The sequence below is a fragment of the Pinus tabuliformis genome, chromosome 1_1 (assembly GCF_031772625.1).
Source record: "Pinus tabuliformis cultivar Carrire ecotype Pingquan chromosome 1_1, CPIR1, whole genome shotgun sequence".
Lineage (NCBI taxonomy): Eukaryota > Viridiplantae > Streptophyta > Pinopsida > Pinales > Pinaceae > Pinus > Pinus tabuliformis.
This window is the reverse complement of record NC_142297.1, coordinates 446,892,405-446,908,644: the sequence shown is the minus strand read 5'-3', so window position 1 is coordinate 446,908,644 and position 16,240 is coordinate 446,892,405. Positions and strand designations below refer to the sequence as shown.

General features: G+C 39.8%; 1 protein-coding gene across 2 annotated transcripts in view; it reads right to left on the bottom strand.

Moving 5' to 3' along the window:
- Positions 1 to 16,240, bottom strand: part of LOC149213660 (embryogenesis-associated protein EMB8) — a 244,387-nt gene that overhangs the window by 133,375 nt on the left and 94,772 nt on the right. The window contains exon 8 of one of the 2 annotated variants that reach the window (XM_089392092.1): positions 13,794 to 14,237. The exons of the other annotated variant lie outside the window; for it this stretch is intronic. Coding sequence (XP_089248218.1) covers positions 14,202 to 14,237 — 36 coding nt within the window. The 3' untranslated portion in view covers positions 13,794 to 14,201. Of the gene's footprint in view, positions 1 to 13,793; positions 14,238 to 16,240 lie in introns of those variants that run through there. 2 annotated transcript variants of the gene reach the window in all.

Genomic DNA, 16,240 nt, shown 5'->3' with positions numbered 1-16,240 from the left:
TTTCATGGTCGATATTCCGAACACCAACATGGTACTGGGTGTTCAGTGGCTTATTACTCTAGGGAAGGTCACGACGGATTGCAATACCCTAGAGATGGAGTGTGATGATGAGAAGACAGGGAGGCATGAGAAGATACAGGGATAGCACACATATCCGTCTCAGACTGTGTCGGCTCATCGGATGGAGGCAATCTTCCAGAAGGGAGACATAGATTGGGCAGTGGAGCTGCGTGCAATAGAGGCAGGAACTACAGGGCAGACGGTACATCCAGAGATCTAGTCCATCCTTGATCGGTATGCCATAGTGTTTGGAGAGATTCCACCCAGACAGCCACCGGATCGGGGGTTTGAGCACACTATCGAACTTAAGCAGGGCATCCAGGCAGTGATCACCACCCCCTATAGGCACCCCAAGGCCTATTGGAACGAGATTGAGCGAGCTATCCAGGAGTTGCTGGCTCTTGGGCACATTCGACCAAGCACGAGTCCTTTTGCTTCTTCTGTGGTGTTGGAGAAGAAGAAGGACGGTACATTAAGGATGTGCATTGACTACAGGGCCCTGAACAAGAAGACCCTGAAGAAAAGGTACCCCATACCCAGGATCGATGAGTTGATGGACGAGTTAAGGGGAGATGAGTTGATGGACGAGTTAAGGGGAGCACGATTCTTCTCAAAGATTGATTTGAGATCTAGGTACCATCAGATTCGCGTGAGGGAACAGGACATTCCCAAGACCGCCTTCAAGGGTCACTATGGGCACTTTGAGTTCTTGGTGATGCTTTTGGGCTAACCAACGCCCCTGCTACATTTCAACCCTGTGTGAATCACATCTTCCATAGTCACCTGAGGAAGTTTGTGTTGGTATTCTTTGATGACATTCTCATTTACAGCAGGACTTGGGAGGAGCATCTCCGGCACATTGAGACGGTATTGCATATCTTACAGGAGCAGCAGTTATATGCCAAACTCTCCAAGTGTGAGTTTGGGTTGACGGAGATGTTGTATCTGGGATACATCATAGGAGTGGACGGAGTGAGAGTCCACGGGGAGAAGATGAGGTCCATCAGAGAATGGCCGGAGCCGAGAAATGTGACAGAACTTCGAGGATTCATTGGCATTTGTACTTACTACCGGAAGTTCATCAAAGGTTTCTCACAGCTTGTTGCACCCCTAACAGATTTGACGAGGAAGGGGGCTTTCAGTTGGTCAGATACAGCGCAGCGAGCCTTTGACAGGCTCAAGGAGGTTATGAGCAGCTGCCCAGTGCTTGCGTTGCTAGATTTTACGCAGCCTTTTGTTTTGGAGTGTGATGCATCGGGAGAGGGGATCGGCGCAGTGTTGATGTAGGGAGGTCACCCTATAGCCTTTGAGAGCCGGCAGCGCCTTCCGCACGAGAGGTTGTATTCTATATACGACAAGGAGATGCTGGCCATCATGCATGCATTGGCTAAGTACCGGCAGTATCTAGTGGTTAACAGGTTCAGGGTGAGGACTGATCACAACACCCCCAAGTTCTTTTTGGAGCAAAAGCATCTACAGGAGAGGCAATAGAAGTGGATCAGCAAGATCCAAGCATATGACTTTGACATTGAGTATGTCAAGGGTAAGAACAACATGGTAGCAAATGCCCTTTCACATAGACCAGCCATGTTGTCTCTTATGAGCTTGGATACAGACTGGAGGGCTCGACTCTTAGTAGAGTACTCCAAGGACAGGTTTGCATGTGAGGTTTTGGATGGGCAACTGGCAGATGATAGGTACAGGGTGGTCGATGAGATCATCTATTACAGGGACCGAATCTTCTTGACTGAGGGGTCTCAGCTCAAGAAGAAGATACTCCAGTCATCACATGATTCACTGTTGGCACGACATCAGGGGTTTACCAAAACCTACAGGGCCATTAGGGAGAGGTACTCATGGAAGGGCATCAAGGAGGACGTACTTTGGCACATCTGGGACTGCGATGTTTGCCAGAGGAACAAGGGAGAGATGAACCATCCCGCGGGATTATTGCAGCCTCTTCCCATTCCGGAGGGGAAATGGGAGAGTATTTCGATGGACTTCATCACAGGGTTGCCCATGGTACAGGGCAAGGATTGCATCTTTGTCGTCGTTGACCGACTGACAAAGTATGCACACTTTTTTGCCATATCTGCACACTATACAGCAACATAGGTGGCCGAGTTGTTCTCTAGAGAGATCTTCAGGCTACATGGTCTTCCTAAGACCATCGTCAGTGATAGGGACAGCCGTTTCATGGGCGGGTTTTGGCAGGAGCTTTTCCAGTTGGTGGGGACGGAGTTGACACCGAGTACCAGTTATCACCCACAGACGGATGGGCAGACAGAGATAGTTAACAAGTGGCTAGAGGGCTACTTGCGTAACTATGTCAGTGGGCAGCAGCGAGCATGGTTGAGGCATATTTTTAAAAACCGGTTACCGGTCTAACCGGCCGGTTAGCAAGCCCGCCGGTCTAAACCAGCCAAAAAACCCGTTTGAATGCCCATTTCTCCATTTTTTTTGCCCTAACCAATGAAAACCGGCCGGTTTAAGACGGGACCGGCCGGTTTGTATCAAACCGGCTGATTTCGTCCTAAACCGACCGGTTTTAGACACACCCACCGTAAAGTTAAAAAAGCATATTTATCACTGTGTTTTAGGGGTTTTGGGGGTAAACTAAGGGTGTTTCAACCCTAACAATGTTGGCAATTAATGGTAATGTTAAATTCTTAAAGTAGAAGTGACATTTCCTTTAATTTTCATTTTCATCCTTTTACTTAAATTTTTAACATTACCATGAAATGACTCAGGATGTTTGAGAGTGGTTTCGCCCTCATTGGATTTCATATGGAGAAACTAGAATTTTAGATTTCACTCAAAATTTAACAGACTTAATGCTTTTCAGCTAGGTTGCACGAAATGGGGAAACGGGAAGCGATACGAAATGCGACCTCCCCAAATTTTGAAAACGGGAAAACGCGAATATATATATATATATATTGAAAATATATATATATATATATGTGTGTGTGTGCAATCATAAAGCATAAATGATACATTATAATTTATTACACGTAAACATTAAGATTTAATTTACATCACATTTACTCATGAATTATCACATAATGAAAATAAAAAAATCGGAATATTAAAAGCAACCTTTATTATATATCCAAATCTCAAAATCAGCCTTTATTTATATTAATATATGAGGCTGCAAGTACAATAAAGACTATAAGGCTGCAAGAGAGAGATCCAAATCAGGATTTTCTGCATCCACATCCCATTCTTTAAAAGGACCACTGTTGTATTGGAAGTCTCCTCCTACATAGTCGAACGACCTTAGTGCTCTTGATTAAATACAAGTTTCATACCCTGGTACCCTACATGATCTTGATTATTGGGAGTTTCCCCTGCATAGAGGGCTTGGTTCTCTTTATTAAATACAAGTTCCATACCCTAGTACATGATAAAATCCAATGGAAACATTGCAATCCCCCCAATCTTGAAATCCTAAAAGACAAATAAGTCTGCTGGATTTTGAGTGAGATCTAAAATTCTACTTTCTCCATATGAAATCCAATGAGGGCGAAACCACTCTCAAACATCCTGAGTCATTTCATGGTAATGTTAAAAATTTAAGTAAAAGGATGAAAATGAAAAATAAAAGAGAATATCACTTTTACTTTAAGAATTTAACATTACCATGAACTGCATATGCCTCAAACTTCCTGGTGAACTACATATCAACACTAGGGCAAAAATTCACTTTTATAACTTTAGACACGCATCTAGAAACAACTAGAAGTCACTAACATACACTAAAAAAAAATTAAAAAACAAATTTCAAAAAAAAAATTAATGAGGAAACGTGGGTCGTACGGCCGTGAAACGCGTTTCCGGCCGTACTGGCCACGTTTCCATTTCGGGAAACGTGGCAGTACGGCCGGTTTCCGCGTTTCGTACCAGTTTCCGTACGAAAACGGACTTGTGTACCACGTTTCCTGCAACATAGGTTTTCAAGATTTCATGGTTTGGGGGTAAACAATAAATGCAATCGGAGCTCCAAATGATGAGCAAAACTCCTGATCTAGATCCCATTGTGTTGGACGATATTGATCCAACATCAGAATGGGTGGAGGAGACTGGAGAACCTGTGTTTGAGGCTGATTTTCATATCGACATGGCTTTAGCGGGGGATGAAGCAGATTATGTGGTGGCATCAGAACTAGGATCAGTAGCGGCATCAAGGAAAGGCAAAGAACCAATGGCAGGCACTAGTCATGCAGGTCGACAAACTCGTGCTTCCATTAGGTCCACTTCTATTGTCATTGGTGGCATTGATACTGAGGTTGCAGATCAAGCTGAGGCATCCTCAGACTCTGAACCAGATGATGTCTATGTAGCTCCTGATGATGATCCTGTGTCTAGTAGTGGTGATGAACTTGATGATTGATCATGTGTACACTGTAGACTTGTAGTAGGCCAATGGCCTCATAGCTTGCAGCATTGTTTTTGGACTTTATAGGCCATTTAGAGCCTCATTTCTTATGTATTTTGATATTTTGTCGATGATATGTATTGCACTCGGTGCCATTTTGATATATTCAACTTTACATGGTATATAAATGAGCAAACTTTGCATATTTTGTCTCTATATTGGCTTGGAATCATGGTTTTACATCTTAAAAATAGTTTTGTTTCATTAAAAATTAATTATTTAATGTATTTTTTTAAAACCGGCTCGTTTAGACCAAACCAGCCCCGGTTAGACCGGTTCCGGTCGGTAAACCAGTTCATTAGGTGGACCGGTCCGATCACCGGTTCCGGTTTTAAAAACATTGGGTTGAGGTGGCTGCATCTAGGGGAGTACTGCTACAACACTTCACATCACATGTCCATTGGCATGTCACCATTCTATGCTTTACATGGGCATCACCCTTTATCTTTTGCTGACGTGATGTTTGGTGATAGCAAGGCTCCCAAAGCCAAGATATGGATCCAAGAGAGCCAGGATATTCTCCGAGCTCTCAAGGATAACATGGCTACAACACATAACCAGCAGAAGTTGTATGCCGATAGGGGTCAGGTGGAGAGACAGTTCGAGGTAGGGGACATGGTCTACCTACGGTTACAGCCATACTGACAGTCGTCACTAAAGCAGAAGGGGGCTGAGAAGCTTAAACCCCGCTTTTATGGGTCGTACAGGGTGATACGCAGGGTTGGACAGGTTGCATATGAGTTGGAGCTGCCCCAAGGCAGCAAGATTCATAACGTTTTCCGCCTAAAAAAGGCATTGGGGCAGCAGGTGACAGTGACAGATGAGCTAGACGAGGGGCATTTGGTATCGCAGCCGGAGGCTATCAATAATACCAGGGAGAGGCAGCTGCGGAGCAGGACGGTTCGGGAATTCTTGGTGAGGTGGAAGAATTTGCCGCATGAGGATGCCACTTGGGAGAGTGAGAAGATCTTGTAGCATCCATCACTTCAGTTGCTTGAAGACAAGCAACATTTCGTCGGGGAGATTGTAATATTCCTAATTAGCCATGGCTAATTGGAATATTCGATTTTGCCCAATTTTTGCCTTCTATAGTTATTTATAAATAAAAAAGTGAGGACAAGGGACATGACTCACTTTAAGAATAAAAAGTCACTTCCTAGTAGCACAACATTGTGACTTAAGGAGGAGCCAAGGGGGACGCAAAAATGGGGCCCACCCAGACACATGGAGGGACTGTGCAGGAGGGAAGAACACATGGCAAGAAGAGAATCACGCAGGATGAAGTGAGCCTAAGGATTGTGAGAGGCAGAGGCTATAAAATAGAGAGGAGCCCCCTCATTTTGGATCATTCAGTTATGTGCATTTTGAGCTAGTCATTTCGACTTCTGAGCACGCTAGCTGTTTAGCTAATCTACAACACTATTTAGTGCATTGAGTGTCTCCATTCGAAGATCTCGCCCTTAGCCCCGGGGGACTTCGAATGCCTGCTCCGACAAGGTATTTCCTTTGGCATTTCAGCAGTAGTTTTATCAGCATTCTAGCAATAGTTTCAGCAGCGTTTTGGAGGACTGCGCAGCACTGGGAGAGGGGCGCAGTTCTTTTTGGTTGTAGTGCTAGGTTGGGGTTTTGCAGGTGGATTTATGCTGGGAGATTGAGCAGGGGTCCAGCTCTTGTCTCATTGGAGGATTTTTGGCAGTGTTTCAGGCAGAGTTTAGAGGGGTTTTCTTCAGTGGCAGCGCAGGGCATTGAGGAACTGCACAAAACCCCAAGAGGGTGTTTTTTGGGAGTCAGCCATTCCAGGAAAATCTTTCTGGGTTTCTTGAGTAGAGCCCGAATCCAGAGTTTCAGATTTTTCCGAGGAGGGGAGCAGCCCCAAATCATCATTTGTTTTCTAGTAGCAGCATCCACGCAGAGAGGCCATTCTTGTCATTCTGAGAGTATTTCTTTACTTGGCTTGTGCAAGTCGAGGTGCCATCTGTCTAGTCACCTCTTGTACTCATTTTATTGCTCAGTATAATAAAATGGCTTAGCATTTCTCGCTGCATTTCTTGTGTATATGCTTATATTTCCGGTGTACATTATTATATATTGTTCCACTGTTATTTTATCACTTCTGGATTATTATATCATTTGCACATATTTGGTTGAAGTTTTTGTTGGGGTTTGAGAAATATTCCGGGTTAGGAATATTACATTAGAAGTAAAGGTCTTTATAGAATAGTCTCAGGGTAAGAATCTAAACCTAAAGATGAAGACAAGGCAGCCAAATGGGAAAATAAGCAAGATCAAGCACGTGGGTTGATAGGGATGTCTATTTCTCCAGATCTTAGATTTCATATCGCAGAACTTGATACCCCTAATGAAGCAATGAAACAACTTAATAAAGTTTTTGGAATTAAAACTGAAATTAGAACCCATCAACTCGAACATGAGTTGCTTACATTGGACCCCAATAATTTTTCTTTCATTGAGATTTTTTGTCCAAGTTCAAGACCCTTAGACTTCTCTTGGAAGGTGTTAAGGTTAAGAAAGAAGATGGTAGCCTTATCTATTCCATTCTTACGAAGTTAGGACCAGCCTACTCTGCGTTTGTTTCCACCTTCCATTCTACTAGAGAAGCCTGTATTTCTCAAGGACAAGCCTACAAGTCCCCCTCTTTTGATGCCTTTTGTGATTCTTTAATAAGAGAACAAGAAAAACTCTTATATCTTGGTCTTCTTAATATCGGAGACTCTTCTAAGAAAGCCTTAGCAGCCTAGTAGCAACCAAATTCAAACAATCCTAAGAAGAAATACTCTAAAAAGAATGGTCCTAAACCAAACAAAGGTCTTAAGCAATTTCATTCTCAAAATGAAAAATCAATTCAACAAAATGATAAGGCAAATAAAAACAAAGGGAAAAAGATTGATAGTCATTGCAACTTTTGTAATTGAGATGGCCACTTAGAATCCAAATGCTTTAAAAAGATGGAAGCCTTGGAAGCAGCAATGAAGAAACATAATATCCATTTGGAGCACTCTTCAACTTCAACTTCATCTTCAAGAATAGAACTTTCTGAATGTGGTTGTCCAGCATCTTGGTTTGGTTATGCACTAAATGTATCTACTTCTTCTCAGTCTCATGAGTGGCTCATTGATTCTGGAGCTTCTTATCACATGGCCAAAAACAAAGCCATGTTTTCTTCTTTAAATGATTGTAACACCAAAAATATCTATGTTGGTGATGATAGATCTCTTAGTGTTGTAGGGACTGGAACTATTCATCTAGACAATGGTCAATTTAATGACGTATTATGTGTTCCAACCTTATCTTGCAACCTTCTATCTGTGTATCAGATAACTCATTCAAGTGAAGGTAAAACCGTTGAATTTTCACCTCACGATGTTGTAATTAAGGACCTAAGAGATCCTAGATAGATTTTAGCTACTCGAATTATTGATGATTCTACAAGGTTGTATAAGTTTAACAACTTTGGGTCATTAACTCTTCCCTCGATATTTCTTGCTCATAATGATGAAGTGAGCAAACTTTGGCATGAGCAATTTGGTCACTTAAACTATCGCTCCCTTTAAAATCTATGTAAAGAAAATATGGTGACATGTCTTCCTATGATATCTTGCAGAGATGGTATTTGTTCCGGATGTGTACTCAGAAAACATCATCGAGATAGTTTTGAAAAACGTGCCTCTTGGCTCGCCTCAGCCCCTTTACAGCTTGTACATAGTGATTTATGTGGTCCACTTCCAGTTGCTTAATTCTCTGGCTACAAGTATTTCTTAACTTTCATTGATGATTTCTCCAGACGCACTTGGGTATACTTCTTAAAACTCAAGAGTGAAGTCTTTAACATGTTCTTGGCCTTGAAGGCCTTTGTTGAAAAACAATCTAGACATCAAATTCTTAAGCTAAGATCTGATAATGGCGAACAATATGTTAACAACAAATTCATCAACTTTTGCACTGAGCATAGAATTCAAATGCAACATATTGTTCCATATACTCCACAACAAAATGGTGTAGCTAAAAGGAAGAATCGCACCTTAAAGGAAATGGCTAATTGTATGCTTCAACCTAAAGGACTTAGTCTTAATTTTTGGGCAAAACAATTAATTGTGCATATGACATAGTAAATCATATTCCTACTAAGGTTTTAAAGAATATCACTCTAGAAGAAGCATGGATCTTAATTAAACTAGATGTAAGTCACTTTCATGTTTTTGGAAGTGAAGCATGGGCCCATATTCCAGATGAGAAACATAAAGCCTTAAAACCTAAGAGTGAAAAATGTATTTTTGTTGGATATTTTGAAGATGTCAAAGGACATAGACTTCTTCCACCTAAATCCAAAAATGTTATCATTAGAAGAGATGTAAAGTTTGCTAAGAATATATCGGCCTACGAGCCTAGTTTGGTGAATGTGCCACCTCTCTCTATCCCTTATACTTTTGAAAATATTTCTTCTTCAGATGATGACAACAAGGAGGACAATCCTCCCCCACCTTCTCGGGATGCTCCTTCAGCTCCTCAGCTTCCAAAATGGGTCCGCGCTACTCAGGATGCAACAAGTACTCTTGCAGGTGATCCTACAGACCAGCGTCGTGCACGTTCTCAGTTTGATAGAGCCTCTTCTTTACTAGCTCAAATTTCAGCGAATTATGAACCTGACACCTTTGCAGAAGCTTCAGGCCATCTAGATTAGGACGCAGCTATGAATGAAGAATATCGTTTACTATTGGCAAATGATACATGCGACCTTGTCCCTCTTCCAAAGGGACGAACATTTGTTAGATGCAAATGGGTTTATAGAACCAAGTTTGGACCAGATGAAAAAGTTGATAAACATAAATCTCGTCTTGTTGCTAAGGGTTTTTCACAAGTTGAAGGCATTGAATATACTGAAACCTTCTCCCCTGTTACCAAAATGGACTCTATCCGCCTTGTTCTTTCCCTTGTTGCCTCTTTCAAATCAGAAGTCCATCAGATGGATGTTAAATCTATCTTCTTGCACGGGGACTTGCATGAAGAAATCTATATGGAACAACCTCCTCACTGTATACAAATAGACTCCAGCGTTGTATGTCGGCTTAAGAAATCCCTTTATGGTCTCAAGCAAGCCCCTCGGGCTTGGTATGCCAAAATGGATTTAGATATTGGCTTTTCTAGGTGTCATTCTGACAATACTGTCTACACCAAGAAAGTGGGTAAGTCCCTTATCATTCTTGTCCTTTATGTTGATGATCTTATCCTTACTAGTAGTGATCCCAACCTTATAAACCATGTGAAGTCCAGCCTTAAAAAAACGTTTCAAATGACAGATTTAGGACACTTGCGTTATTTTCTTGGTCTTCAAGTCTTGCAATCTGAAGAAGGTATTTCCCTTTCCCAATCCAAGTATGCCTGTGATCTTCTACGCCACTTTCACATGGAAGACTGTAAGCCAGCCCCTTCTCCCTTTCAGTCTGGCGCCAAAATTTCATTCACTTGTACTTCACCTGAAGTTGATGCTACCTTATACCGTCAGCTTGTAGGAAAACTTTTGTATCTGACCCATACTCGTCCTGACCTTTCCTCTGTTGTTGGCCTTATTGCTCAGTTTATGCAAAACCCACATGAAAGTCATTGGAAAGCAGCTAAAAGAATACTTCGTTATGTTCGAGGTAAAGTTCAGTTTGGGATTCATTACAGTGCAGAAGCATCTCATCTATTGGTTGGTTTCACTGATTCTGATTGGGATAGTGACCCTAATGATCAGAAGTCTATTGCAGGTTATGTCTTCACTCTTGGTTTTGGACCTATTACATGGGCTTGCAAGAAACAAAGTGCCATTTCTCTTTCTTCAGCAGAAGCAGAGTATCGTGGCGTCGTAGAAGCTAGTAAGGAAGCTCTGTGGCTTCGTCAGATCTGCTTTCAGCAACAACATCCAACTACACTTTGGTGTAATAATCAAATTTCCATTCAACTATGCAAGATCCAGTCCAACATCAGCGCAGCAAACACATTGAACTACACATGCACTTCATCAGAAAGCTCAATCATAACCATATTCTTAAAGTGCAATATTGTTCAACTGATGAACAAGTTGCAGACATCTTTAGAAAGGCTCTCATAGAGGCGAAGTTTACTAAACTTCGATTTATGGTTGGAGTTCAGGAAATTGTCACTGAGGAGGGATAGGCTCTAATGTCTCCTTCCTTCTCCTATTGTGTCATATTTGTACATCCTTCAATCCTATCCCAAGTTGTTCTTAAGGGGGGATGTTAGGATATTCCGACACATAGGAAATAGTTAAGTATAACTTGATCTAGTGTCGAGTTAGGTAAAGTTTGTTTCTTTACTATGTACTTTTGTGACTTACAATCTGACGGTCACGATATGTTCTAGACATGAAGTGATCCGACGATTCATTCTCTCATCGGTATTACCGACACTTGATCCGTGGCCTAACACCTGATTGGTCCATGATCTCTATTTAAAGAGCATGGAGGGTCATTTGTAAGTTAACCGTTCATGAGAGAACCTTATGTAAATTTTCTTTCTTTTACTTTAATAAATTGTCTGAAGTGGCCGCGTTGGCTTAGGCCGTGGACTGTTTCCCACTTTGAAGGTCTTAACCACGTCAAGAACGCTGTTGTACTGATCTGTGATCGGTTTGTGAGTTGTGTCCCTTGGTGTTCTATCTAAAGAACTTACCCTGTAAATGTGGAGGGTTCATAAGATGTGTACTTCAACCAACTTATGTTGGAGGTAAAAATTTAATGAGGCTTGGCGCCTTCCTATACTAAAATGCCTAGATGAAATCCAAATTGTCTTAATTCCCCAAATTAAACCAATGCTACATGCAAATGCTTCAAAGAAAAACAGTTTGCAAAACTTGAGATACTAGAATGTAAATAAACTCAAATGTGTTTACACCATTGAATGGGACATAAGCAAGTAAAATGGAATAGATTGCTTTAAGCTACAATTGTTTTATATAAATGATAGTGCTTCAATAGTTTCCATAACATATAGCATAAATAGACCAAGTAATGAAGCATATACTTGAAGAAGTTATGAAAAAATTAAAACTCATCAAAGTATGAAGTGTTTACATAAGATGAGATTTTCTCAAGTTTACAATTTGAAAGCTTATGCATGTGGGAATTTAAATACAAGATTAGTAAAAATTTGCATGTGGAGCGAAATGTGTTGATTTTAAGCATGCACAATATGAAATTAAAAGCTAGAAAACTAAGAAAAACTAGAAGCAAAATTAGTCTACCCACAAAAATCACTCCTCTATGTGCGGAAAGGGGATGCCATAGGAAAAATACCAAGCTCCCTAAAACAAATTGTTATATTTTATTAGCACTTAAAGAGACTAAAAATGCCTCTAAGAGGGTTGCCCACAATGTTAGAGAGATATTTACAACGATGCGAATCTAACAAAGCTAGACTCTCCCAAAAAAAATATAACAACAACAAGCTTGAAGATGGAAAAAACTCTCCAAAATAGATTCACAAGGCTCAAAAGGCCCACGGCCTAGATGAGTTTACAACTCTCTCCCAAGTGCTTTCGGCCTCCCTAGAAATCAGTGTTTGGATAGCGTGAGGGGGTCCTGCATAAACATGAGTGAGTAGTTTCCCAAAGCATCTCCTCAAACTCTTTGTTGCCCAATGTTCAACCCTATGGACTGCAAAACACAACAAATTGTCAGTGTGAAATTAGAAAAAAGAAACCAAAACTAAACAACAATTTAATATACAAAATACTAGCTCAAGTAATGGGAGTGAACCCCCATACTTACCTAGCTTTGGAAATGACTTTTGAATAGAAGATATAACTTTGAAAGAACTAGAATCAAAAAAATATTTTAAATCTAAATGGATGATCAAGTAGCTATAGAGTAAAAAAACTCTCTTTTGCTCTTCTTTGGATGGAAGACTTAGAGCGAAAAAAATGGCTGAGTCTTGGATCGTTGTGATTCTAGGAGTGACTTGAACTAATTGAGATTTCTCCCACTTCCAGATAGATTCCTGCACACAATACAAAAGATCTTTCCTGCACATTTGAACAAGTATTAGTTTGCAAAGGATTAGAGCAATATAATAAATAAGATAAACCAAGCATTCCTCCTAAAATGAATTGGCAAGCTTATCTCTAGAATACTACTCTAAATCAATGATATGTGCAAGATAGCTTGCACACATCAATCCAAACAAGATGGCAAGTATAAACTAATATTAATTCAATATGCAAAAAAACTTAAACACAATAGTAATAGCATGAAAGGACATCACCTCATAACGTCAAGAAAACACCAGCAAGATAGCCCCAAAGTCTTGATTATATTAAGAAAGTATGCAAATACAAAATGGTCGAGTTTCCTCAAGCCCAATATCTCATAACATAATACAATATGAGAGCACAACCTCATTATTTAGAGAGTTGGGAGCAAATCCCAAGGAAGAATGCATGTGATAACTGAACTTGGAGCAAATCCCAAGGAAAGATAAGTCAAGTTCGATGTAGAGAAGATAGAGACATCAAAGCAAAATCAAATTGCACATGTGCACCTCAAGGGAAATTGAATTCCATATATGTCATAGTAAACATATCCACGAGTGAACCAAAGAAACGAGATAACTCCAATCAAACCAAATCAAACTCGAACCAACTGTCGCCACTTCAGATGATGGTCCCAAAGATGCTTTTTGCAGATCCCTAGGAACTATGTGATTTCCTCAAGTGAAACTCCTAATCCTCCATGTGAAGTGCTAAGTGTAGAAGCAACTCGAGCTAACAGTGAGAGAAGGCCCCACGAAATCCTCAATCTAAATATTCCACGTGTGCAACTGCTATTTTATATCAGGGAATTTCAATTTTACGAAATAATGGTATATTTATGATGCAGTGTGCTTAGTCATCTTCTACATGTCTGTTGACTCAACTCTGACTTAGGATAATTTCCAAGTCATTTCCACGTCATTATATCACATGGAATAATTTATTTCTCTCTATTTTATTTAATTATAGCCTAATTAAATGTCACAATTTCCACTAAACTTAAGAAATGTGAGTTTTGAGATTCCAAAACACATTATTAACCCATCAAAGTGTGTCATAGTAGAAATTTGAGGGTGAGAGGTGTAATTTTTATTACTCATACCCCATACAACTTCTCTAGACTACACTTATTACAATTTAAATACAATTTTATTTGCAATTTTTGACCTGCGGGAAATCTAAAAAATTAAAAAATGACTACCTAGAACTAACCAAATTCCACGAAATTTTTTGTGTGATCTAGTATGGTAATATACATCGACTCTAGATATTAAGATGTGTTAGGGGTTCAATCTTCAAACCGTCACCCCCGCTTTGGGGTAAAAAGTGAATGAAAAAACCCAGAAAATTATCCGCCTCTGAAAAAGAAGGGATAATTAACCAAATTAAAAAAACACTCCAAGGTGTACTCATTTTTTTATCGACTCCCAACATCTTGGCCCTGTTACAGACTCAAAACTCATCATTACTAGTATCACTTAATACAATTCCCCACAGGGTGTGGAATCTGGGTACAAGAAAAATAATGAGAAAATAGAAGTAGATATCTGATGGAACAAGTGTCCTCTAGATCATCCTTGGGCATGGGGTCTTTCATATAATCATCAGGTGCCATATCAGTGGTCAACATTTGGCTCCATATGGGGATGCATGCTAGATATGAAGTGATAGTGTGCAAGAACCTGGGATCTGCATCCACAGACAAAAAACATATATCAGCAATCTCCATTCAAAATATCATCAAATGAAATAAAGTACAGAAATAAAGAAATGGAAATTTATTCTAAGAGCATAAAAACAATTTATTCATGAAATAAAACAAAAATGACAAGGGATAAGGTTAGAAATATGATACAAAAAGATGCCCCATCGCATTAGATATTCTCTTTGTAGAACAATTTGAGCAGTTGTCGTTCATGGGTAACTCGAGTGGTTCTCCATCCAAAGTGTTCAAATGGTAGGAATTATGTTCCGCTGCTTCCCTAATAATGTATGGTCCAAGCTACAAACTGTCAAACTTACCATGATTACCTAGCTTTTCATTCCTACGATCCCATAGCAAAACCATGTCATTGTTAGAAAACATTCTATTCCTAGATGATTTGTCAAAATATCTTTTTACCTTACATTGATTTTTACAACAACACCCAAAGGCTCTTCTTCTGGTTTCATCCAATTCTATAATTTGGTCAATCCTACATTGCACAGCATCCTTATCAGATGTAAAACTTTGTACCAATAGGTAAGTTGGTAGCCTCATATGCACAGGAAGGGTAGCATCCAAGTCATAAACTAACTCAAAAAGACTCTTCCTAGTAGAACTCTTCTTTGTAATCCTATCAGCCCACAAAGCATATTTAATTTTATTGTCCCATGCCCATTTGTTATCCCCTACTATCTTATTGATTGTGGTTACCAAATTCTTATTATTAGACTCTGCTAAGCCATTTACCCTTAGGATAGTAGTTTTATGAATGGGATAAAACAATGTCATACTTAAAGCTACATGATGAGAATTCAGTAGAGCTAAAAGTCTTGTCATTGTCGGTAGTAATCTTGGCAAGGACACCAAAACGAGTGATAAACTTATCTTCAAGAAAACCTATCACTACTTTGTCGGTGGCATATTTTGTAGGGATGGCCTCTATCCATTTAGTAAAATAATCAGTGGCAGTTATAATCCATGAGTAGCCATTACTCGAATTTTCATTAAATTTCCCTATAAAATCTAGCCCCCAATGTTGAAAGGGAGCCTCCACGACCACAAGCTGAAGAGACAAAGAAGCTAACTTCTGCTTTCTAGTGAATATTTGACAAGTTTGGCAACCTCTAACATACTTGTGCACATCAACAAAAATATAAGGCCAAAAACAACCAGCTCTCGAGATTTTGTGGGTAGTAGTCTTAACAGCATAATGCCCTCCACAAAATCCTGAATGAAACTCAGATAGAAGCTTTTTGGTTTCAACTTCATCAATACACCTAAGTATTACCCCTCCGGGTTTCTCCAACCTAGACTATCCTTCATAATGCAATACTTAGTTGCTCTAAGCCTTAATGCTCTTCTCTTATGGCCAAATAAATGGTTAGGAACTTAGGACATTACAAATTTTTCAAATAATAAATAATGTCTTTATACCATTCAAGTTGACTCAATCTTTGAAGTTCTGATGAAGCTAATTCCAAATCATTTTGACAAAGCATTCCTATCGCTTTCTCATTCTCTTCAGTCAAGATTTTGACCAATCCCCGTCCCTTCACAAGCTTGGTAGGTCTAATATCCAAATCATACTCTTGAATATTTGACACCCACCTAGCTAGAGTTCCTAAGCAATCAACCTAGACTAAAATATCCTTTACAGCAGAGTGGGGGACAAATGCAATTATTCTAGAATACCCCACATAAACTTTGAATTGCTTAAGGGACTTGACTAAAGCATAAGCTTGCTTCTCCATTGTGTTATACTTCAACTCAGACCCTTGAAGGGACCTACTCATAAAAGCAATAGGTTACTCATGCCCTTCATTATTCTTTTGAAGCAACACCCCAACAATAGTATCTTCGGATGCAAAAGAGAAAATCAAAAACTCTTTTAAATAATCAGGGCTTACTAGAACAGGTGCTTTAACAATAAAATCCTTTATTTCCTAAAAACCATTTCTACCCTCATTTCCCCAAACAAACTTAACAT